Source organism: Scyliorhinus torazame, chromosome 17 (assembly GCF_047496885.1).
Source record: "Scyliorhinus torazame isolate Kashiwa2021f chromosome 17, sScyTor2.1, whole genome shotgun sequence".
NCBI lineage: Eukaryota > Metazoa > Chordata > Chondrichthyes > Carcharhiniformes > Scyliorhinidae > Scyliorhinus > Scyliorhinus torazame.
In genome coordinates, this window is record NC_092723.1 from 138,655,096 (window position 1) to 138,681,256 (window position 26,161).

Consider the following 26,161-nt stretch of genomic DNA (forward strand, 5'->3'; position numbering starts at 1 on the left):
TATGTAAGGGCTTGTTAGGGTAGATGTAGAGAAAGTTGTTTTCATTTGCAGGTAAGACCAGAACTGCGTGCCATAAATATGCCACTAATCAATGCAATACGGAATTCAGGGAAAACTTCCTTACCCAGAGTGGTGGGAATGTGAAACTTGCTACCACAAGGTGTAGTTGAGAGGAATAGCCTTGGTCTGTTTAAGGAGAATCTGGATATAAACCTGAGGGAGAATGACATGAAGGTATATCGTGATGCCGCTGGATGAAGTAGGCTGGGAGGAGACTTGTGTGTTGCATAAACACCAGGATGGATATGTTAGGCAGAGTGGCCTTTGTATGTACCAAGTATCTGTTCACCTTGTGGTAAAGAGCCTTGGTTGCATTCCTGTGCAATATGATGGACACTCAGTTCTTTTGATGTAATGTATTTTGTTAGTTCTTTGACTTTGGACGTAATTTAGTTGCAATGGCCCATTTATGTCCCAAGAAGGAAGCAAAATACTGCAGATACTGGAAATCTGAAAAGAAACAAAATGCTGGAAACACTCAGGGCAGCACAGTAGCGTAGTGGTTAGCACAATTGCTTCACAGCTCCAGGGTCTCAGGTTCGATTCCCGGCTTGGGTCACTGTCTGTGCAGAGTCTGCACGTTCTCCCCGTGTGTGCGTGGGTTTCCTCCGGGTGCTCCGGTTTCCTCCCACAGTCCAAAGATGTGCAGGTTAGGTGGATTGGCCATGCTAAATTGCCCTTGGTGTTGGGTGGGGTTACTGGGTTATGGGGTTAGGGGGAGGTGTGGGCTTGGGTAGGGTGCTCTTTCCAAGAGCCGATGCAGACTCGATGGGCCGAATGGCCTCCTGCACTGTAAATTCTGTGAAAAGATCAGCAGCTTGAAATCTTAACTCTCTCTCTGCATAGTTTCCTGACCTGAGTATTTCCAGCCTTTTCTGTTTTTCTTTCAACGCAGGAAGATTTATCTTTTTTTTAAAATATGTTTTATTAAAGTTTTTCGATCAAACAAAAACAAAAATTTCCCATTTTACAACTTTGTAATAATATATGCATTGATCGTTTTTTAAATAAATAATATGCGAACTAACGGCAACTGCCAACAACAAAATAAGAAACAACAGAAATAGTGACTAAAATAGTAACTTCGTAAAATCTAATATAAATAACTAATATATAAACACACACACAAAACCCCTGAGGACCCAAATGAGTCCTCCCTGGGTTGCTGCTGCTACCTTTCCTATTTTCCCTTATCGCTCTGCGAGATAGTCGAGGAACGGTTGCCACCGCCTGGTGAACCCTTGAGCCGAACCTCTTAGTGCGTACTTTATCCACTCCAATTTTATGAACCCTGCCATGTCGTTTATCCAGGCCTCCACGCCCGGGGGTTTAGCTTCTTTCCACATAAGTAGAATCCTTCGCCGGGCTACTAGGGACGCAAAGGCCAAAACATCGACCTCTCTCGCCTCCTGCACTCCCGGCTCATCTGCAACCCCAAATATAGCCAACCCCCAGCCTAGTTCGACCCGGACCCCCACCACCTTTGAAATCACTTTTGCCACACCCACCCAGAACCCATGCAATACCGGACATGACCAAAACATGTGGGTGTGGTTCGCCGGGCTTCCCGCGCATCTCCCGCACCTATCCTCCACTCTCAAAAATCTACTCAGCCTTGCTCCAGTCATATGCGCCCTGTGTAGAACCTTGAATTGTATCAGGCTGAGCCTGGCACACGAGGACGAAGAGTTTACCCTACTTGGGGCATCTGCCCACAGCCCCTTCTCAATCTCTTCCCCCAGCTCCTCCCATTTTCCCTTCAGCTCCTCTACCATCGTCTCCCCCCTTGTCTCTCATTTCCCTATATATATCTGACACCCTACCATCACCCACCCATGCCCCGAAATCACTCTGTCCTGGATCTCTTGCGCCGGGAGCTGCGGAAATTCCCTCACCTGTTGCCTCTCAAATGCCCTCACTTGCATATAGCGAAATGCATTCCCAGGTGGCAACCCATATTTTTCTGTCCGTGCTCCCAGACTTGCGAACGTCCAGTCTAAGAACAAGTCCTTCAATTTCGCAATTCCTGCTCTCTGCCAAGATTTAAATCCCCCATCTATCCTTCCCGGGACGAACCTATGGTTGTTCCTTATCGGGGACCACACTGAGGCACCTGTCACTCCCTTATGTCGTCTCCACTGCCCCCAGACTTTCAGAGTTGCCACCACCACTGGGTTTGTGGTGTATTTGTTCGGGGAGAACGGTAACGGCGCTGTCGCCAGTGCTTTTAGGCTAGTTCCCCTACAGGACGCCATCTCCAGTCTTTTCCACGCCGCTCCTTCCCCTTCCCTCATCCACTTACATATCATTGACACGTTGGCGGCCCATAAATCACTTAGACTCGGCAGTGCCAGTCCCCCTCTGTCCCTACTGCGCTGCAGGAACCCCCTCTTTACTCTTGGGGTCTTTCCAACCCACACAAAGCTCATAATACTCTTGTCCACCTTCTTAAAAAAGGCCTTTTTAATCAGTACAGGGAGGCACTGGAACACAAAAAGAAACCTCGGAAGGACCACCATTTTAACCGCCTGCACCCTGCCCACCAGTGACAGGGGCGCCATGTTCCACCTCCTAAAGTCCTCTTCCATCTGCTCTACCAGCCGTGCCAAGTTAAGCTTATGCAAGGTTCCCCAGTTCCTGGCCACCTGGATCCCTAAATACCGGAAATCCCTTGTTACTCTCCTCAACGGTAAATCATCTATTCCCCTGCCCTGTTCCCCGGGGTGCGTCACAAACAGTTCACTCTTCCCCATATTCAATTTATATCCTGAAAATTCTCCAAACTCCCTGAGTGTCTGCATTATCTCAGGCATCCCCTCCACTGGGTCCGCGACATACAACAACAAATCATCCGCGTATAATGACACCCGATGCTCTTCTCCTCCTCTAAGTACCCCCCTCCACTTCCTAGACCCCCTCAGCGCTATGGCCAGTGGCTCAATTGCCAACGCAAACAGTAACGGGGACAGGGGGCATCCGTCTTGTACCCCTATATAGTCGGAAGTGGTCAGATTGTTGCCTGTTTGTAATCACACTTGCCACCGGGGCCCTGTACAGGAACTGAACCCATCTAATGAACCCCTCTCCAGTACTTCCCACAGCTAGTCCCACTCCACTCTATCAAATGCTTTCTCTGCATCCATCGCCACCACTATCTCCGCCTCCCCCTCCGGTGGGGGACATCATCATCACCCCCAGCAGCCTCCGTATATTAGCATTCAATTGCCTCCCTTTAACAAACCCCATTTGATCATCATGCACCACCCCCGGGACACAGTCCTCTGTCCTCGTCGCCATCACCTTGGTCAAAAGCTTGGCATCTACGTTCAAGAGGGAAATAGGCCTGTATGACCCGCACTGCAGCGGGTCTTTGTCTCTTTTCAGGATCAGCGATATCGTCGCCTCCGACATCGTCGGGGGTAGTGTCCCCCTTTCCCTAGCCTCATTAAAGGTTCTCGTCAGAAGTGGGGCCAGCAGGTCCACTTATTTCCTATAGAACTCCACCAGGAACCCATCCGGTCCCGGGGCCTTCCCTGCCTGCATGTTCCCAATTCCTTTTACCACCTCCTCCACCTCAATCTGCGCTCCCAGTCCTGTCATCTCCTGTTCCTCAACCTTCGGGAACTCCAGCTGGTCTAGGAAACGCATTATTCCCTCTTTCCCTTCCAGGGGTTGAGCCTTATATAGCCTCTCATAAAATACTTTAAACACCCCGTTCACCCTCTCTGCTCCCCGTTCCATCTTTCCCTCCTCGTCTGTAACCCCTCCGATCTCTCTCGCCGCCCCCCTCTTACTAAGTTGTTGGGCCAGCAGCCGGCTCGCCTTCTCTCCATATTCATACTGCACTCCCTGTGCCTTCCTCCATTGTGCCTCCACCTTACCCGTGGTCAACAAGTCAAAGTCCGTGTGCAATCTCCGTCTTTCCCTGTATAGCCCTTCATCTGGAGCCTCCGCATATTGCCTATCCACCCTCAAAATCTCCCTCAACAATCTCTCCCTTTCTTTACCCTCTTGTTTCCCCTTATGGGCCCTTATGGAGATCAGCTCCCCTCTAACCACCGCCTTCAGCGCCTCCCAGACCACTCCCACCTGGACCTCTCTGTCATCATTAATCTCTAGGTACCTTTCAATACATCCCCTCACCCTTACACATACCCCCTCGTCCGCCAACAGTCCCATATCTAATCTCCAGAGTGGGCGCTGTTCCTTTTCCTCTCCTACTTCCAGATCTACCCAATGTGGGGCATGATCTGAAATGGCTATAGCCGAATACTCCGTTCCTGCCACCTTCGGGATCAGCGCCCTTCCCAGGACAAAGAAGTCTATCCGGGAGTACACTTTGTGGACATGGGAGAAGAAGGAAAACTCTTTACTCCTTGGCCTAGTAAATCTCCAGGGATCCACTCCTCCCATCTGCTCCATAAAGCCCTTTAGCAAGGACTTCCGGGTGCGGCGATGACCAACTAGGTCGCACGTTTCGGCAGCTCCCGGTGGAACGGACTTTTGGGCTCTTGATAGGAGCCCCAACGGCAATTCAAACGGCAAAAAACACTGCTGTAATCTAGAAGGGAATCCTCCCTGGACACGGATGGGGATAAAAGAGAGGAAAGTGGCCGGATTGCGGTGGATCCTCTAGAGCAGCGGCCAGGAAGGCAGGCACAAAGCAAGATGGCGTCGGAAGGAGGCAGTTTAATATGGGGCCCTGACCAACAAGCGTTCCTGCGGCGTTGCGTGGAAGAACTCAAAAAGGAGATGAAGAAGGAGCTGTTGGCCCCGATATTACAAGCGATTGAGGGGCTAAAGGAGGAGCAAAAGACCCAGGAACAGGAGCTTCGGGTCGTGAAGGCAAAGGCTGCTGAGAATGAGGACGACATACAGGGCCTGGTGGTGAAAACGGAGATGCACGAGGTACAACACAAAAGGTGTGTGGAAAGGCTGGAGGTGCTGGAGAATAATGCGAGGAGGAAGAATTTAAGGATTCTTGGTCTTCCCGAAGGTGTAGAAGGGGCGGACGTCGGGGCATATGTGAGCACGATGCTGCACTCGTGAATGGGATCGGAGGCCCCGACGGGTCCGCTGGAGGTGGAGGGAGCCTATCGAGTTATGGCGCGAAGACCGAGGGCTGGAGAAATTCCTCGAGCCATAGTGGTGAGATTTCTCTGATATAAGGACAGAGAGATGGTCCTCAGGTGGGCAAAGAAAACTCGGAGCAGTAGGTGGGAGAACGCGGTGATCCGCGTGTACCAAGACTGGAGTGCAGAGGTGGCGAGAAGGAGGGCAAGCTTTAATCGGGCCAAGGCGGTGCTGCACAAACGGAAGATTAAATTTGGAATGCTGCAACCGGCAAGACTGTGGGTCACACATCAAGGGAAACACCACTACTTCGAAACTGCAGATGAGGCGTGGACATTTATTGTCGAGGAGAAACTGGAGTGAGCGGGCCATAAAAAGAACGTTTGGGACAAAGTGGGGGGGGGTGAATATGTGGGATGAAGGGGGGGAAAAGAGGGAAGAGATGACTTCCCAAGTTGTTAACCCTGCGACCCTGTAACTTTTCTCTCTTCCCCATGTCGTGGGGGAGGGAGGATGAGGATGAGGAGCTGAGGGCGCCGCCCATTGGGGGCGGTGCCAAAAGGGAAGTGCGGGCTTTGTTCCCGCGCTATGGTAATCACGGCGGGAACAGGGAAGCAGGAAGGAGGGGGCCTCCACAGTGTGAGCCGAGGTCGGGGGGGGGGGGGGGGGGGAGGAAGCCGAGGTCGGCCAGAGTTTGCTGACTTCTGGGAGCAACAGGGGGGGGTGTAATTACGCTAGTTTGGGATCTAGCGGGGGGGGGGGGGGGGTTAACTGGGTTGCTGCTGCTGGGGAAAAGGGGGAGCTGGTATGGGGGGGGGGGGGTCGGGGCGGGGGGGCGCCGCTTGGGGGAGATACGGCTACGTGGGAACCGGGTGAGGAGCTGGATTGAAAAAGGAGATAGATAGTCGTCAAAGTGGGGGTGGTAAATAGCCCCCCCCCCCCCCCCCCCCCCCCCCCCCCACCCCCCAAAACCCGGTTGATCACGTGGAATGTGAGAGGGCTGAACGGGCCGATAGAGAGGGCACAGGTACTCGCACATCTAAAGAAACTTAAGGCAGATGTGGTTATGCTTCAGGAGACGCATCTGAAGCTGATAGACCAGGTCAGACTATGCAAAGGATGGGTGGGACAGGTGTTTCATTCGGGGCTAGACGCAAAAAACGGGGGTGGCCATACTAGTGGGGAAGCGGGTAATGTTTGAGGCAAAGACTATAGTGGGGGCAGATACGTGATGGTGAGTGGCAAATTGCAAGGGGAGGCGGTGGTATTAGTGAACGTGTATGCCCCGAACTGGGATGATGCCAACTTTATGAGGCGTATGTTAGGACGAATCCCGGACCTAGAAGTGGGGAAGTTGGTAATGGGTGGAGATTTTAATACGGTGCTGGACCCAGGGCTGGACAGATCGAGGTCCAGGACCGGAAGGAGGCCAGCTGCAGCTAGGGTGCTTAAGGACTTTATGGAGCAGATGGGAGGAGTAGACCCCTGGAGATTTAGTAGACCTAGGAGTAAGGGGTTTTCGTTTTTCTCCTATGTCCACAAAGTTTATTCACGAATAGTTTTTTTTGTTTTGGGAAGGGCACTGATCCCAAAGGTGACGGGGACGGAGTACACGGCTATAGCCATTTCGGATCATGCTCCACATTGGGTGGACCTGGAGATAGGGGAAGAAAAACAACAGCGTCCACCCTGGAGAATGGACATGGGATTATTGGCAGATGAGGGGGTGTGTTTAAGGGTGAGGGGGTGTATTCAAAGGTACTTGGAACTCAATGATAATGGGGAGGTACAGGTGGGAGTGGTCTGGGAGGCGCTGAAGGCAGTGGTTAGAGGGGAGCTGATATCTATTAGGGCACATAAAGGAAAGCAGGAGGGTAGGGAAAGGGAGCGGTTGTTGAAAGAACTTCTGAGGGTGGACAGACAATATGCGGAGGCACTGGAGGAGGGACTGTACAGGGAAAGGCAAAGGCTACGTGTAGAATTTGACTTGTTGACTACGGGTAATGCAGAGGCACAATGGAGGAAGGCACAGGGTGTACAGTACGAATACTGGGAGAAGGCGAGCAGGTTGCTGGCCCACCAACTGAGGAAAAGGGGAGCAGCGAGGGAGATAGGGGGAGTGAGAGATGAGGAGGGAGAGATGGAGCGGGGAGCGGAGAGAGTGAATGGAGTGTTCAAGGCATTTTACGAAAGATTATATGAAGCTCAGCCCCCGGATGGGAAGGAGAGAATGATGTGCTTTCTGGATCAGCTGGAATTTCCAAAGGTGGAGGAGCAGGAGAGGGTGGGACTTGGAGCACAGATTGAGACGGAGGAAGTGGTGAAAGGGATTGGGAGCATGCAGGCGGGGAAGGCCCCGGGACCAGACGGATTCCCAGTTGAATTCTATAGGAAATATATGGACTTGCTGGCCCCGCTAATGATGAGAACCTTTAATGAGGCGAGGGAAAGGGGGCAGCTGCCCCCGACTATGTCAGAGGCAACGATATCGCTCCTCCTAAAGAAGGAAAAAGACCCGCTGCAATGCGGGTCCTACAGGCCCATTTCCCTCCTGAATGTGGACGCTAAGATTCTGGCCAAGATAATGGCAATGAGGATCGAGGATTGTGTCCCGAGGGTGGTCCATGAGGACCAAACTGGGTTTGTGAAGGGGAGACAGCTGAATACAAATATACGGAGGCTGCTAGGGGTAATGATGATGCCCCCACCAGAGGGGGAAGCGGAGATAGTGGTGGCGATGGATGCCGAGAAAGCATTTGATAGAGTGGAGTGGGATTATTTGTGGGGAGGAGATTTGGTTTTGGGGATGGGTATATCAGGTGGGTACAGTTGCTGTATAGGGCCCCGATGGCGAGCGTGGTCACGAATGGACGGGGGTCTGACTATTTTCGGCTCCATAGAGGGACGAGGCAGGGATGTCCTCTGTCCCCGTTAATGTTTGCACTGGCGATTGAACCCCTGGCCATAGCATTGAGGGGTTCCAGGAAGAACACCGGGTATCTCTGTATGCGGATGATTTGTTGCTATATGTGGCGGACCCGGCGGAGGGGATGCCAGAGATGATGTGCGTACTTGGGGAGTTTGGGGATTTTTCAGCGTATAATCTGAACATGGGGAAAAGTGAGTTGTTTGTGGTGCATCCATGGGAGCAGAGCAGAGAGATCGAGGATTTACCATTGAGGAAGGTAACAAGGGACTTCCGGTACTTGGGGTACATTACACAGGCTTAATTTAACGCGGTTGGTGGAACAGATGGAGGAGGATTTCAAGAGATGGGACATGGTGTCCCTGTCATTGGCAGGTAGGGTGCAGGCGGTTAAAATGGTGGTCCTCCCGAGATTCCTTTTTGTGTTTCAGTGCCTCCCGGTGGTGATCACGAAGGCTTTTTTCAAAAGAATCGAGAAGAGTATTATGAGTTTTGTGTGGGCTGGGAAGACCCCGAGAGTGAGGAGGGGATTCTTGCAGCGTAGTAGGGACAGGGGGGGGCTGGCACTACCGAGCCTAAGTGAGTACTACTGGGCCGCCAATGTTTCAATGGTGTGTAAGTGGATGGGAGAAGGGGAGGGAGCGGCGTGGAAGAGATTGGAGAGGGCGTCCTGCAGGGGGACTAGCCTACAAGCAATGGTGACGGCGCCGTTGCCGTTCTCCCCAAAGAAATACACCACAAGCCCGGTGGTGGTGGCTACATTGAAAATTTGGGGGCAGTGGAGACGGCATAGGGGAAGGACGGGAGCTTCGGTGCGGTCCCCGATAAGAAACAATCATAGGTTCATTCCGGGGAGAATGGATGGGGGATTTGGAGCATTGCAAAGAGCTGGGGTAGTACAACTGAGAGATCTGTTTGTAGATGGGACGTTTGCGAGTCTGGGAGCACTGACGGAAAAATATGGGTTGCCCCAAGGGAATGCATTTCGGTACATGCAATTGAGGGCTTTTGCGAGGCAACAGGTGAGGGAATTCCCGCAGCTCCCGGCGCAGGAGGTGCAGGATAGAGTGATCTCAGAGACATGGGTGGGGGATGGTAAGGTGTCGGACATATACAGGGAAATGAGGGACGAGGGGGAGATCATGGTAGATGAGCTGAAAGGGAAATGGGAAAAAGAACTGGGGGAGGAGATTGAGGAGGGGCTGTGGGCTGATGCCCTACGTAGGGTAAACTCATCGTCCTCGTGTGCCAGGCTAAGCCTGATACAATTTAAGGTGTTACACAGGGCGCATATGACTGGAGCACGGCTTAGTAAATTTTGGGGGGTAGAGGATAGGTGTGCGAGATGCTCGAGAGGCCCAGCGAATCACACCCACATGTTCTGGTCATGCCCGGCACTACAGGGGTTCTGGGTGGGGGTGGCAAAGGTGCTTTCAAAGGTGGTGGGGGTCCGGGTTGAACCAAGCTGGGGGTTGGCTATATTTGGGGTTGCAGAAGAGCCGGGAGTGCAGGAGGCGAGAGAGGCTGACTTGTTGGCCTTTGCGTCCCTAGTAGCCCGGCGCAGGATATTGTTAATGTGGAAGGAAGCCAAAACCCCGGGTGTGGAGACCTGGATAAACGACATGGCAGGGTTTATAAAGTTAGAACGGATTAAGTTAGTGTTAAGGGGTTCGGCTCAGGGGTTCACCAGGCGGTGGCAACCGTTCGTCGATTACCTCACAGAAAGGTAGAGGGAATGGAAAAGAAGTAGACAACAGCAGCAACCCTTAATTATATTGCTTTATTGTTGTGTAAGAGAAACACTACGTACTGTTATGTTTGGCCAAAAATCTTGAATAAAATATATTTATTTTTAAAAAATGTTTTAAAGCCCTTAAGCACCTTGGCTGCTGCCGGCCTCCTCCCGGTCCTAGATCTGGACCGGTCCAGCACTGTGTTGAAGTCGTTCTCCCCCCCCCCCCCCCCCATTACCAACTTTCCCATCTCCAGGTCCGGGATGCGCCCCAACATACGCTTCATTAAGTTCGCGTCATCCCAGTTCGGGACATATACATTCACCAGCACCACCGCCTAACTTTGCAATCTGCCACTCACCATCACGTATCTACCCCCACTGTCCGCCACTATGGTCTTCGCCTCAGACAATACCCGTTTCCCCACCAGTATTGCCACCCCTCTATTTTTCATATCCAAGCCCGAGTGGAATACCTGTCCCACCCATCCTTTCCTTACTCTGACCTGATCCGCCAGTTTCAGGTGCGTCTCCTGAAGCATGACCACGTCTGCCTTTAGCTTCTTTAGGTGCGCAAGTACCCTTGCCCTCTTAATCGGCCCATTCAACCCTCTCACGTTCCACGTGATCAACCGGGTTGGGGGGCTCTTTACACCCCCCCCCCCCCTTCCTGCGCCCCTTTTCCCGCCACAATTTCCATAGCGTGTGAACAAAGCCCGCGCTTTCCTCTCGGCCCCGCCCCTGATGGCGCAGCTCCCTCTCTCCTTCCCCCTCCCCTTCCCCACCGGCGCCCACATTTCTTCGTGTGTGTGTCTCCTTCCCCCCCCCCCCCCTTCGAGGGGAAAGAAAATTTTCCCCCATCTGATTCACAGTCCCTTGCCACCACCTCACTACTTCATTTCAAACACTCTTTCTCCAATCTAGTCCAACTTCTCCTCTTCAATAAATGTCCACGCCTCTTCTGTCGTCTCAAAGTACTGGTGTTTACCCTGGTGTGTAACCCACAGTCTTGCCGGTTGCAACATTCCGAACTTCACTTTCCTCTTGTGGAGCACCGCCTTGGCCCGATTGAAACTCGCCCTCCTTCTCGCCACCTCCGCACTCCAATCCTGATACACGCGGATCACCACGTTCTCCCACCTGCTGCTCCGTGTCTTTTTCGCCCATCTCAGGACCACCTCCCTGTCCTTGTAGCGGTGGAACCTCACCACTATTGCTCGAGGTATTTCTCCTGCCTTTGGTCTTCTCACGGGGACTCAATACGCTCCCTCCACTTCCAGGGGGCCCGTTGGGGCCTCAGCTCCCATTAAGGTATGGAGCTTCGTGCTCGCATACGCTCCAACGCCTTTCGGGAAGACCCAAGATTCTTAAGTTCTTCCTCCTCGAGCTATTTTCCAGGGCTTCCAGTCTCTACATACACCTCTTATGCAGTGCCTCGTGCGTCTCCGTCTTCACCACCAAGCCCTGTATCTCGTCCTCATTTTCGGCAGCTTTTGCCTTCACTCCACGGAGCTCCATCTCTTGGGTCTTCTGCGCCTCCTTTAACCCCTCAATCGCCTGCAGCATCGGCGGCAGCACCTCCTTCTTGAGCTCCTCCACGCATCGCCGGAGGAACTCCTGCTGTTCCAGGCCCCATACCAACTGGCCTCCCTCCGCCGCCATCTTTCTTCTCACTTCCCTTCTTTGCCGCTGCTCCTGAGGATCCTCCGCAATCTGGCCACTATTATCTCTTCTGTCCATTCACATCCGGGGGTGACTCCCTTCTATGTCGCCTCACAGTGGGTTTAGCCTTCGAAAATTGCTGTTGGGGCTCCCGATAAGAGCCCAAAAGTCCGTTAAAACGGGAGGTGCCGAAACGTGCGACTTAGCTGGTCATCGCCGCACCCGGAAGTCCCAGGAAGATTTATCTTTAACGGTGGTGTGTTGGTACTGATCTAGTGCATATTCTTTAAACTTGATGTGGCATTCATTGAACACTTCTAACAAGTGTTTTGTGTTGCATCTAAATATTTTTATTGTTCTGATGCACCTTTTGTTTTGCACTTTTTATATTCAGTATTGAATAAAGCATAAAAATCAACCAGGAATTAAGTGACTTTGAGTCGAGTAGGCTCCATCCGCTTTGAAAGAAGCCTAGCATTTGTACGGTATTCTGTTCCAAATGCCCCATAGCACTTCAGGTACAACAGATTACTTTGAATTGCAGTATGTATTATGTCTACAAAAGCATTTAGTTGTATGTGCAGCAAGGTCCCATAAACAAGTGAGGAAAAGATGTTGGTTAGGATGCTAAGAAAATTTATTGCTTTTGACAAGATGTCAAAGCATTGTAAACATTCACTCGAACCAGTGAAATAGCCACACAGTGCTGCAGTCGTGTCAGTCTCAAGTGCTCAAATCCTAGAATTTTGTTTAGTTAGTTAAAGCATACTAATTGGATTTAGTAGTTTCTTGCTTGGAATTGCTGCAGGTAGTTTTGGGACAGAAGATTATGTCAACTAGTTTTCTAGCATTTTGAGCTCTAGACAAGAATATCATGATGAATTGTCGGTGCTCAAGTTAGATTAATGTTTTTAAGCTCCTTGCATTGACTGGATCCTATCATGAGTACTAAATTTACTGGTGTTTGACTTCAAAACTACTTCGAATCAGAATATATTATGTGCCATTATCCATCATCATACAGATGCATTCAACCAAGATGAGGGGGCAAGCAGGATTGCAGATTCTTTTGGGCAGGGCTAGTGAATCATGTAATCTTGAATAGACCCACAAGATTTTTCAAAGCCCACTGGGAATATTTTTGATTCAGAATTCATTATGGAAGGATTCTGTAGTTTTGTGATTACATATTGCCTGAAAATAATGATTTCTGCCTCTTTGCCATCTTGTTGTTTATAGATTATCTTTTATGTTTATCTTGTGAATGCAAAAGACATGACTGTAACATCTTTACAAACTGTCTTCTACTTTTCAGAGATCGTTCTGAACCAGCAAGTGGAACATCGAAAGCAGTATGTAAAACAAAAATACAATCTGAACCTTTTCTTGATTTGTTACATCTAAGTTGTTATTTTTAAATGATAACCATTAGCCAATAATGTTAATTATTTTAAAAATAGTTTTAAAAGCAATGCATAAACTTAAGTATACCATGATACACACCTGACTAGGGTATGTTTTGTAATGCCTACTAAAATGCATTCGTAGTATTTTAAAATACTGATGGATAATCTTTAGAAATAATTGCCCATATTTGCACATATCTGTATGCGTGACCTAATAGTGGTGCAAGATAATGCACTGTATTTCACATTGAAAATGCTAGTTAATTTCTGTATGACTCCATGTTGTACAGATCAGTGTATGATCATTTTCAGAGCTTGTGGTTCAACGGTCTACTTGGTGAACATGAAAGTGTTCATGTGATGTCTGTCTTTATTTAGTATTACATGTGTATAGGCTATGTGCATTCTGTTTATTCAAATAAAGAATGTTTGAAGTATATTATCTTCCATTTCACATTGTATCACTCAACTTTTTATGATTTAATAGTTATGAAACAGGTTTCTTTACACTATGATAAGGCACATGCAAAATCCACATTAGACTCTAGTATTTGTTAGATATAAAGCAGATGTTGAATTTGTGCAGTTTTAACACTTCCTTCCTTGATATTCCATTTCCATAACAGCACTTGTTTTAAAACTTTGAGCTCAAACAAACTAAAATTTGACAAGTATCACTAAATAACAGAAATCTTCAATCCTTCTGTTAATTTTCCTTTTCTGGCTACAGAACTTTGCAAATAAATGGAAGTCAGTAGGCTTTTGTGGTGCGACTTAAACTGATATTTTTTATGTCTGTATTGGTAATAAACTATTCCATACCGTATGTACATGATTTTTCAAATGCGCACCACAGAAATCCCCTGATTTGTCAATTTAAAGCTTATTTCTGGCTGTTTTGCCCTCCTTTGTTATCTATGATGTAACAGTTGAATCCTTTTTGTTTGAGCCCTATAAATAAAATATATATCTTAAAATAATAAACTTTCATTATGTTGATTGAGCTAATGAGGCACACTGAGAATTTGATTGTCTATTTTGGATCTAGCCAATTAATATCAATACTAAATATTTGGTTTGATTTTGAATCTCGATTTGGGAAACTTCAAAAGTATTGCAAGCCTTCTAACCAAATCTGCAAATATCCATAAAATTGCTTTTGTGGGCTGCTACTACATTTTTAGATGCAGAGAGGCCTCTGCCATGACATTCACCATGTTAAATCAGATGTCAGTGCAACATATAGTAAAAATTGTAGATTTTCTATTACAGCCCCGATAAATTCCAGATTGTAGAATGTTGCCTTTTCTGTCTACTACTTTGCTGAGAACTAATGCTGCTGATTTTTTTTTTTAGGCTTAGCTGTGTGGTTCTGTTTTAAAAGTTTGTAGCACCTGCTTGTGGGTGCACTTTTTAAACATTAGCATTATTTAGGTCAGGGTTCAACGAATTCCAATTTTGAGATGGGAAGAGAGGGAGTAGAATGAATAGTGCAAGTTCCATACAACTGAACCCTGTACTAAGTTGTGTGTGAAGTGATTTCCATACATTCTGATCATGTCCTTGGCCTTTACCAAGGTGAGGTGGTGCAGTGTTTTAACGCACCAAATTTGCAAGCCATATGGTGTAAACCAGGCTGATCAAAGCTATGGATGCTGAGGTTTCCATTAAAAATCAAGAAAGGAAATGTAGTTAGTGTAAATCAACTTTAGAAACATGAGCAAAGTCAACTCCATTCAGTGGTCTTTTTCCACTGACTGCATAAATAGATGAAGGGTCCATTTGTCCCCATCCTAGGTGCGAAAAGAAAAATGCACTAAAACGTTTAACTGCGATGAAGTGTTCTAAAGGGTTCCCCATATTCTTAGTCCTCCTGCCACAAAACAAGTAATAGTGCAGGTGACCTTATCAAAGAAAAATAGATTCTTGATGCACCTTCACAAGCAACAAATGACATATTGGCATTTCTATAGTTGCTTTTGTCAAGTCACAAAGTGCACCACAGGAGAAATTTGTTTTGAAGTGGAGTGACTGTTGAGCAGGAGTGCACCAACCATTTTACAACCACGTCCACAAACATCAATAAGATGAATGGCCAATGTTTATTTTTAAATTGATGGTTGAAGGAGAAATGTTGTTAGGATCTGACAGCTCCCTGTCTTAATTGTGTCATGCAATCTTCAGCATTTGCCTCAACCACTGGAGCAGGTACATGTGACCTTGCTATAATGTTTTACCCGAAGGATGAGGCCTAAATGCATAGTTAAAACATTAGATGACCTCACTGAAAGATCCAACTGCTCATTTTTAACATTAGCACAATGCACAAATTAAGGAAGGAAGTAGCATTGAAACTACTCTGTTGGGCCGACAGTGTTGCAGGTTGCTCTGGTATTTGACTCAAATCACTGAGAATGAACATGGTAAGCCCTCCGATCTTGAGTTTGGAACATTTGTTTCAGTTAGTCCTATCAATGGATAGGAATGGGAGGGACTAATCTTTCATGTTACTGTACTTCCATGTTTGGAAGTGCACTGGGTGCATCCTCATTCTCAAACACAGGAACTGGAAGTTTTTTTGCATTAATATTCCTAGTCGCCTAAGCAATGTAAATCAGCAAAATGAAAATTTAGTGCTCAAAAATTGATCGAATAATTTGAAATGTATACTGTATTCTGATTTTTACAATTTGTAACAATCTTAAGATGGCATTGAGATTTCAAAGAAAGGACTGACCATTGAGACATATTTACAGTGGGAGAGCTCTTGTACTCAAATTAAAACACTAGGATAACAAATTTATGCAATGGTTTACATATTTGGTAATCTATAGATTAATTCATTCGCTTGACCTGTACCGCCACAATTGACAAACTATTTCTTGTAACAAAATACTACACTGAATGTTTAAACCTACTTAGTGGTAATTATAGACCAAGCCCTCCGTAATAAATGTACTGAGTAAATATCTGAGTTTTGATATTTTGTATCCGTAGAGTATTAATTGTACTTCAGTACTGTTTAATCTTCCCCTTATCTGAGAACATTGATCTTCCTTTAGTTATGGACATGTCAGGGGTTTCCCCTTAAGTTTCTGTATTTATAATGCTAATATTCAGTAACTGCCACTGCCACTCAGCAATGTTAACTCATTTGTCACGTATTTGTTCCACTGTTTTCCACTTGTCTTGATCTGTTTCTCTTCACATTTTCTGCTGTTTTTGAATTCATAGTTTTCCTTCATTCTGTTTTGTCAAGTTTTATCCTTTTGCTCATGGAGGCAACAGGGGAAGGCAAGAGAAAGAGGTTACAGACCTAGTTACCAGACTGCAGGGAAAGCTAAGCGAGGTCAGTGTTTAGCAGTGGTAATGGGATATACAAACATACTAAGCAGGATGTTTATGGTATAAACAGAAAAGATAGACGGGTTGCATTGGAAGAAAGAGTTGTTTTCAAATCCCCCCCCATTGAAGACCTGATTTATTTAAAAACCCAATTTGTTTCATGCCGCATCCACCTGCAAACTGCTTATTACCGTTTCAATCATGTATTATACATGCATTTACTTCCTGAAACTAAGAAATCATTGAAATAATATTTTTTATTTAAGTTAGTTGTGTTGATAATGTGGTTCAGAAACTGGCAGAATTTGATATTTCATTGAAACCCCTAATGTATTCTGTTTCCATGTTATGTTTCCCCCATTCTATTGTTTGGATTACTATTTTACTTGGTTGTAAGATGGTGCAAAACAGTCGCATGGTAGCTTTTCTTATAGCAGGTACTCTGTTTAATATTTATCCACAGCAATATGATTGTGACAGACAGATTAGCAGCGTTGGCCACCAATGCACAAACCCATATTAGAACGGGCAAAATATTATCAGTGAAATTATTTACTAAACCATTGGTCAATGAATTAATTTGAGTGTAGTCACATCTATTAGTAAATGCAAGATCAAATTTTCACACAACACAGTCCCACAGAATTATGATTAAGGAGTCACCAAGTAATCAAATGCCGATATTGATTGTAGAGGAAACGTTGGCCAAAAAAACTTGAGGTTATATTACGTCCATCTCAATGTGAATATCTAATCTTTATTCATCTCCAAACCATTACCCCTCAGAATCTTTTTAATCTTTTTGGGATGTTGATTTCAACAGGACAATAGGTCCCTTGTGCTATCAATAGGTCTTTTAAGATTAAATTGGTGAGGCCTGGAGCCATTCTTTTCAGCTATTTTGTTTATGCAGAGATTTGAATATTTACATACCATACATCAGAGGAAACTTCCTCTGATCACATTTGAGATAGAGACAGTGTAGCTTTCAAAGTTGGTCGAAATAGTTAAATGACTGTGGATTCGATAATAGTATAAATGGTTGGCTGAATTTGGAGTATTTTAGATGGTGTTAGAAATGAAACCACTTTAGACAACTAAGAATGAGCTGCCTGATTTGATCTCAAGGCTTCAAAACGGGTTTCAAATTGAATGTGCTAAATTTGATGTGTTTGGTTGCTAAATCTTGGGGATCATGCCTTGATGGCACTCGTGTCGCACTTGGCAATCTTATCTATGTGGAGCAGATGTTTAACTGAATTGTAGTAGCAGCCGATGCATTCCATATCCATAATATGGACATTGCAAAAATAGGAATGATGCAGATTGTTTAGCTAAATCTACTCTGAATTACCAGGCATTTCATATTCAGTCTAAAGGTGAAAACAGCATAAATGTTTAGTTTGCTATTTATTTTAAATGGTTGCAGTTATATTACAGCTTTTGTGCAGTTCCCCAGGACAGTCATTGCACCCAAAATCAATATTGAGTAGTTTGTAAGTTAAGCACTAGGATTAGAAGGATTGCATTAGGGCTTAAGTTAATTCCACTAGACTTTGGTCTATTGGAATTGTTGGTTTACTCTGGATTGGAAAAGTGGATGGAAGTATCGTGCATAGAATTATCACTATGCTTGCACACCTACCTACTGCAGAGTAATTAAGTTGTTTTTTTATCCCAAGCCTCCCTTTTTTCTAAATATGCTGGATTAATAGTTTCTCCACTGCTCACCAGCAGCAATAAACCAAGAGAACATGGAAATGTTTAAAACAGAGGCCATCCTTTTTGGCAAAGTAGAATTCACCGTGTCCATGGTGGGGTCGGGGTAGTAATTGCAGCCATTTTGCTTCCATGTGGCCAGTTAGTGTCTATAAAGATAACTTCACAAATCATCATATCATTTCAGCCTTATGACCTTTAACAATGGATCCAAGACTGCTTTGTATATATTAGACTGTAAGATCATTGAACTGGCACTACAATCATGGTTATAAAAGCAGTTTTTGTGCACCAAGAAATGAATTGGGTCACAAGCAAGTTTTGAAATTGTTTCTAACTTGTATATTAAATCCTTTTCTGACAGTAGCAAGGTTTCCAAGTTAAATGGAGGATTTTCTCTTTCAAATATCAGAACTTTATTTTTCCTCTTTGAAGAAGCCTTGAGTACAGTACTTGAGGACGAAACAGCAAAACATAACAGTTTCGAGGCAAGGAAAATCTCTCCTCTGGCCAGTGCAACAATTTGTATTACTCATAATATCCTCTTGTACAGTTCACCTAAATAAATATTTTTTCAAACAATATAGTTTATCTGACTTTTTATTTTGCAATGGTAATACCATTAGTTTTCCAACTGTAGTTTACTCCCAATTCCTGGTTACTGAACTCAGTGTAGCTGTGACTTTTCTGTTTTTTGCATCAGCCATGTTTGAACCCTTATAAAGGGACTGCTGGTTTTGTCTTCTGAATTCATCCCTGTTACATATTATTCATAGTTGTTTAAACTTGGCTGCTGCCAGATTTTTCATAATTTTAAAGTAACTTAATCTAACTCATTTTGATGCTCACTAAAATTGCTTTTATAACCATGTTGACGATGGCACTCCCCAACAGACAGGTTTCATACAGCTGACAACAACTTGTGGATAAATATGTTGGGATTAGTTAAACCAGACTACTGATGAATCGTATTTCGGTCAGGTCTTCGAGCTGCTGCTTTAGAAAATACAAAAAAATACACGCCAGCCAGTCGCATAACCCTGTGTATCAAAATCCAGTGGTGTAAACTTTGGCAGCACATTCTATGAAAGTAACTCGAGTGAAACTGGGGAAAAAACTCTCATCTAATATTTTATGTGAAGGCCTTGATGTTCTCCCAACGCAATATTTTTTTCTGCAGGCAAAATCTAGCAGGTTACTGTTAGAGTTGCTCTTGATTTCTGAAGCTATGCAAGTATTAGACCATAAGCAATTTTTTGTTGAGTACAGTGATACTCTTGATATGGTGTCTAGTGCAGGGTTCCAAAGCAATTTAGAGCTCAATTCCTAATTAACAGTTTCACGGTGTTACTAATGCTGGATAGAGCACTAGCCAGAGGTATAAACAAATCTCGTGTTATATACACTTGAGTTGCAAATGATGATCTGCAGCTTTATTTATCTGTTTAAAGGTTGAGGGGTGTTTTGTGGAGGTGAATGGGGTAGGGGGCTCGGGGAGTGCCCACAGTTGGATAATCCTGTTCACTTTAGATGAGCAATGGAATTAATGTATTTTACACCGTATTAACATCGTGCCTTCTCAATACAGTCCAAAATATAGCTAATATGCAAAATAAAATCCCTCTTGTGCTGTCCCATTCTGAGGAGTAAAGAGTTTTTTTTTAAATTTAAATGAATTTAGAGTACCCAATTAATTTTTTTGTCAATTGAGGGTCAATTTAACGTGCCCAATCCACCTACCCTGCACATCATCGGCCTGTGGGGGTGCAACCCAGCAAACACGGAGAGCATGTACAAACTCCACATGGACAGTGACCTGGGGCTGAGATCGAACCCGGGTCCTCAGTGCCATGAGGCAGCAGTGCTAACCACAGCACCGCCGTGCCGCCCAAAGAGTTTAAAATACACCACTGTTTGTGAAGACATCAAGTGGACTTGGATCACTTGGACTGGAGATATTGTAGCATTGCATCAAAAATATTCAGTAGCATTAGCAGATCTGTTTGCTTTTGTCCTTGAATACCATGAATGTAACACTAAATCAAGCCCAATGAGGGAAGTAACCAACGCCCAATAAAACCTAATTTAGTCCAATTGAAAAAGAGGCTTTCATGTCTAATTCCTGTACAGTAAATGCATCCTTTCTGTCTACATTGTCATGGTACTTGGGGAGTAGCGTTAAGTGAATAACAGGATCCGCCAGCCAGTTATCAACTCTCACTGTTTCTTTGAGTGAAATAGAATTGCACAGACGAGGAGCCAAAAATTTATTTTACTACATTGGCAAAATTATTCTGGATTCATTGATGCTGTGTGGAAGTGGCAGAATAAATCAAAAGCCAGGCTGATGAGCTAGCACACCCTGCCTTATATAGTTATTTAGACCTTGTGTATGTCCTGGTTCAACAAAATGCTTTTTTACGCGTTTGAGAAAAATTGCTTTTGTCAATCCACATAACCTCAGTTAGGTGTATTCACAGTCCACTTTTAAACCCAGAATCATAACATTTGGCAGCACTGACACCACCCATTCTGACTTTATGCAATATTTCTCCATGTAAGGCAGCTTAACCAAATGCACTTTCTCTCTGCAACTGTTATTTTTTTCAACTATCTAAATCCCTCAATTTATTGACTGCTACAGCAATGGTTGATGGCAAAGTACTGTGCACTCTACCTTCCCTATATTCTAATTTTTTTTCAAAAATGTTGTTGCCCTTCGTTACTGTATCTCTAGCGCATGGAAACAATGCCTCTATTTACTTATTATTCATCGTCTTGCAGTACTCTACCAAATCATCTTAGTTTCTGAGGTCCAGGAGAAATAATAATTAGCCTCAAGTTTGTCGATGTAACTGTCTGGGTAACACCCGTGTGTGTTTTTGCTGTGCATTCTTTTTATTCCTGGTGAATCCTTAATATATCAAGATATCAGAACTGGTTGAGAATTGTAAAGAGCTGTTCTTCGCTCCCTGATTGTCTCGATGGATAAATCCAATGCTAGGATTTCTTCAAATCACCACATTCAAAAAAAGTGAAAATGAATGGGAAAGTAAACTAAAGTTTATAAATAAACCTTGAGAACCCCTGTTCCAGGAATCTAAATTAAGTTTAAAAAAAAAAAAAAATTGTTCAAGTTGAAGTCTAATTTTTGACATGTACAAATTAAGTTAACGATTAAATGCTGTAATTGAAAACTCTTTTTGGGGGTTTTGCTTATTCCCATTTAATCAAAGATTGTGTTAATTGGCTATCGTATCGGCAAGCATTTTTTTTCTAAATGTTGGAGATGGATAATGTAGAAAGCATCAACAATAAAGCCTTTTTGCAAAAATCACTTCTCAAGTTCCCACGGTCATACATGAAATGTGTTTGCAGAATGGGTTAACATTTTCCTTTCATGATAAATGCATATCCATCTTCCATGAGCGTATCCTGTCAGCCTTTGCAGGAATAATGGCAGATTATATATTTTTTAATTTGGCAGTGACACAGAACAGGATAACAGTGTACATTTTTTTCAGGCAGGAGGAAAGTATGCAATTGATGCATATTAATGACGTAGTCTTGGATGTACAGGGCACAATTGCTACATTTGCAGATGAGACAAAACTTATAAATATTGTGAAGAGGATAGTAGTATACCTGGAGAGAGCAGAGGCTGGTGGATTGTGTGCGCAGGTGGCAGATGAAATTTAATGCAGAGAAATGTGAAATGATGCATTTTGGGAGGAAGAATGGAAGAGGCAATGTGAAATAGAGCACAATTCAAAGGGAATGCAGGAACAGAAAGATCTGGGGTATTTATGGAAAAGGAGTAAGTGCAGGTTGAGAGGATGCTTTAATTTCTAAACAGGCATAGCTTATAAAATACATTCTGATGGACCTCCTTATCAAAGACTGGTTCAACTTCAACTGGAGTATTCTGGGCATTACACTTCAAGAGGGTTGTGAAAGCTTTACAGCCGTTGCAGAAAAGATTTGCCCAAATAGTTCCATGGATGAGATACTTCGTTATGAGTAGTGATTGGAGAAGCTGGAGTTTTTCTCCTTGGAGAGGACAAAGTTGAGCTTTGATACAGATTTTCAAGATCATCAGGGTTGAGGTAGAAACTGTTCCCATTGGTGCATAGGTCAAGAACCAGAGGGCACCAATTGAAGGTGAATGGCAAAAGAGCTAATGATGACATCGGGTAAATCTTGTTTTAGGCAACCCACTTGTAGTGGTGTCACATGTTCCAGTCAGCAATGCTGCAACAACTGCTCTTCAGAGTTCGTGCTGCCATTCCAAAATAACGCAGTTGATTACAAAAATACCTATTCTTATCCATTCCAGAGAAGGCAATTTAGCGCCACACATTCTGTTGCTACTAACGCAGTTAAAGGGCCTCCTGAACTGTGAACAAGACCACCTAACAATGACTTGTGAATCATGCGATTAGAAAGGCATAGTACAAAGACATGAGTAATGCAGTAGCAGGAAGTAACATTTACCGGACAATCCATGTAGAGTAAATTTATTCTTTTAAGTTCAGAGGTCAAGCAATATTATTTTATATTCACATTACTGTCACGGCAGAAAAAGATTCACTATATTTGACAAGTGGAATGAAGAGAGGAGACATTGCTGCTAGTCTGTTTCATGGTGCACAATGGAAATGGTGCATTCAGAGCACCTGCCACCCTATGTAGGCAACTTCCTTGTATACCATTTCCCACTGTCAATGAAGGTTTGTAGGGGTAGACTACTTGGGCTGTTATGCCTTTCCAAGATGCCACCACCTTTCAGCCATACATTTGTGATCTGTCTTCAATGTGAACTCAATTCATGCATTAAGTATTTATTCTGTGAGGTAGACTTGATGTCCCAACACATTCAAATTTACTAGCTGAAAATTGTCTGAATGAACTCCTGACCCCAGCAAGACTTTTATCTATGGAGTGTAGTTTTGGATCTTGCTATATCTTAAACCCCATTGTCATCATTACATCCTTAGCAGCTCAAGAGATTGTGCTCAACACATGGAGCTGACATTTTGCACCCCGCCATCCACCACAAAACTTTGGACAGAATATTAAACTTGACACGAGATTCTTTTCTCTCCTTTTTTCTCTCTTCTAATTCATACACTTTTGTCTGCAAAAATATTCAAATCCTTTTGTTAGTTCTGTTCTGTGTTACAGTGGCAACTGTATGCAGTCACTTATTAGAGTTGAGCTCATACTGTTATTCATCTGATCATCTATTAAAGTTCAGTCTTAAGCCAAAAGTTGTATTAAGAGCGTTTCATTGTAGTGTGAATTTGTTTTATTAACATTTTCCCATCCCAGCACACACAGTCTCAGTGCATGTACATTAACGATGCATATTATAAAATAATGTTAAGACAGGTGAGTTTGTAACTAAAATGTGAGAGCAATGACCAGGCTGTCTATTTGGGTTTGAAATATGTGCCTTATCATGGTTTAAATGTGAATGTCTGTATTTAATTCTTCCATTAACAGATTGATGACTCTGGAACATCTATCTCTCTGGCCCAGCTTACAAAGGTAGAAAATGTTTCTTTTTTGCTGTTAGTGGTGTTTTTTCCCCTGCCAATTCAATCCATTGCAAAGTTTAATTGTATTAAATGTTGCACTAATCTGTAATTGTCCCATATATTATCCAGTGCAAATTTACATTAATGCATTGTGTATTATCATTTTGCATAATGTTGCATATATTCAAATGCATTTATATTGTCATTAAAAATATTGTAATTTGTGTAAAATGTTAGTAACTTGAAACATTAATATATACTGAATATCCTGTAAAGAGTGAGTGATATGGGGAAAATGGAAGGGGAGTCCCTCGGCAGCCTCACCTAGCTACTATAATGCTCGTTTACCTCAGTCAGTTATGAAAATACTGCAAGATAAAACCTTAGCTAATTGTCTCTCAATCTGGGGTGTGGTGAATGCGAAAAGGGTTATTCCACCTTTGTTGGCTTTGAACATCTCGCCAGTAAAGGCGGCGATAGAAAAATGAAAAAAAGCCCAGGTAACTGGATACAGTGATTGGTATGAAGGTTCTTGCCTTTAGCACAGTCAAATCCGTGTATAGCAATAATAATAAAGACTGTAATCTCAATAATGCAGCCAAGAAACGAAGGCTACCTCTGTTATTATTGAAAGTATAAATCTTGTGTGTAAGTTTTTCCTGAATTTTATAGCAATGTCTACCGTCAAATAACCATGAATTGAATGTGTATGCCAATCCCCTGTTTGTATTGACCCATGCATAGCTTAGCATTGACCATGTAAATGTAAACTACTAAATACAATAAACTATGTTCTCTTAAGACCAGATGTTGGAAAGGGTGTATTATGGGTGGTCATTTGTTTGAATACAGACTGTAAACCTATGTGATTTTATTGTTTGTGTGTCTTGGCTAATCTCTAGGGAGAGACAAGTATTAGTCATATTAGTGGGTGCTTGTGCCATGAGGGAGAAAAAGATGCAGATATCAGTTACCACTCATTGTATTTCCATTGCCTTAACTTACTGAACTTGCCCTCCTGGTTTTTAGATCTCTCTGGATCACCTGAATTTAAACCAAATGTGCACAGAAAATGCATCTTCATTTTAGGGGTGGAAAATTTGTACACCTGCAGAACCCTGCACGCATTCACCTGTATCTGCAGTTAATCATTTCTAGCCACGTATTTATCTGAAGTGAAATGCTGTTTGGGTTCAAAGATGTTGTGTGAACGGTACAGTTAAACCTTGATGGGATCGATCTCTTTTTGCTGCATCATGGAATTAAAATTAAAACTAAATAGCATCTTGAGGATGGATGAGCAGTGAGATTTTCTCATCTGATTGGATTTTAATTTGCAAGCATCACAGCATTGTGTGAAGTGTTTCAGTGGGCATTTTCTTGAATGGCATTCAAGCACTTGAGGTTCATTCATTGGAATAAATGATTTATTTGTGTAGCATCCTGTTTCCCAGTGATTCGATCCTAATCATTTGTAGGATATATTTAAATGCAATTTGTGAATTCTGTCACAAGAGGTTGCTCAAGAATATCATCTTCTCATTCTCCACATTGCAAGTCATTTGGTCTAATGGATCACAGTGGATGTTCAGCAATAAGTAACTTCCCTCTTGTTTACTTTTGTGTATCAACATCCCTTGCGGATATCTTATTTTTTACCCATCTGCATGAGTGATTTTTTTTTTTTTTGTTGCCTGGACGAGTAAGAATATTTGGTCTAAGCCAGTACTACATTGACTTTTCTGGAGCCTGGCTGGAAAATCTGCTGCACCTCCAATGAAGGGCTTTTCCTAGCTGTGGCTCGGACTTTGCCTATTCACACTTCATTCGGGCTCTGCCAAAGTCCAAGGAGCATCCAAAAAGAAGTCCAGTGCTGATCAATATTTCACCAGCAAGAAAACGGACTTGAGTATTCCGAGTTGATATCAAATGCAAATACTTCAACATAAAACTCCAGATACCACAAGGAAGAAACCTGTTACAATGCAAACTCTTTCCAGCTGACTTAATTGGGTTATATCAGGGAGTATGTTCAAATCATGCTGTGACTGTTCTTGGGAGCACTCGAGCATAATAACTTGGTATCTTAGCCGTGTATGGAATCCATAACATCCTATTTACAGAAGTTTAAAATATGCTGCACAAAGGTCCAAAGCCTGCTTCTATGAAGGTAAGTGCTGCAGCATATCAGCTTCCAAGTCCCTGCCTGGGAAAAGCTTCAACCATCCAACAACTGGAAAACTAGACCTTAACTGAAGCATGCACTCTGAATCTAAAATACGAAAGCTGATATCAAAGAAGCCACAGTTTGCTCGTGTATCAAATTGCGCACACAGGCTATTTGCAAAGGAAAGTTAAGATAATTGCATACCTTAGTCACTTCATACCATTAATTCATTTGCCATGTGGACAGACTACAGTTCTTGAAACTTCGTGGTGTCTGAATTCCATCCAGTTCAATGTTTTCCATTCTGGTAACCATTATTAATTTGAAATCCTATTTCAATTATGGACTTTGAGAAGATCTTGAATGCAATTTGGTTACAAACTATTCAATTGTTTTCAAATTTGGATGAGCCAATACTTATAATTTCTCAATTTGTTTCCCATGTCCATTGGTGTGGAGTCTATTTTCTACAATAACTAGAAAGTAAAATGTATTCTAATTTTATTTCCCTCCCTGCTGTTTATAGCTAAG

At 43.9% G+C, this 26,161-nt stretch overlaps 1 protein-coding gene across 4 annotated transcripts in view; it reads left to right on the forward strand.

Moving 5' to 3' along the window:
• The window catches only part of rbbp6 (retinoblastoma binding protein 6), a 74,900-nt gene that overhangs the window by 14,038 nt on the left and 34,701 nt on the right, over positions 1 to 26,161 (forward strand). For 2 of the 4 annotated variants that reach the window (XM_072481140.1, XM_072481142.1), the window contains exons 3-5: positions 12,769 to 12,805; positions 16,119 to 16,208; positions 23,429 to 23,473. In XM_072481140.1, coding sequence (XP_072337241.1) covers positions 12,769 to 12,805; positions 16,119 to 16,208; positions 23,429 to 23,473 — 172 coding nt within the window. The remainder of the gene's footprint in view (positions 1 to 12,768; positions 12,806 to 16,118; positions 16,209 to 23,428; positions 23,474 to 26,161) is intronic. The other 2 variants (XM_072481141.1, XM_072481145.1) reach the window with 1 other exon arrangement.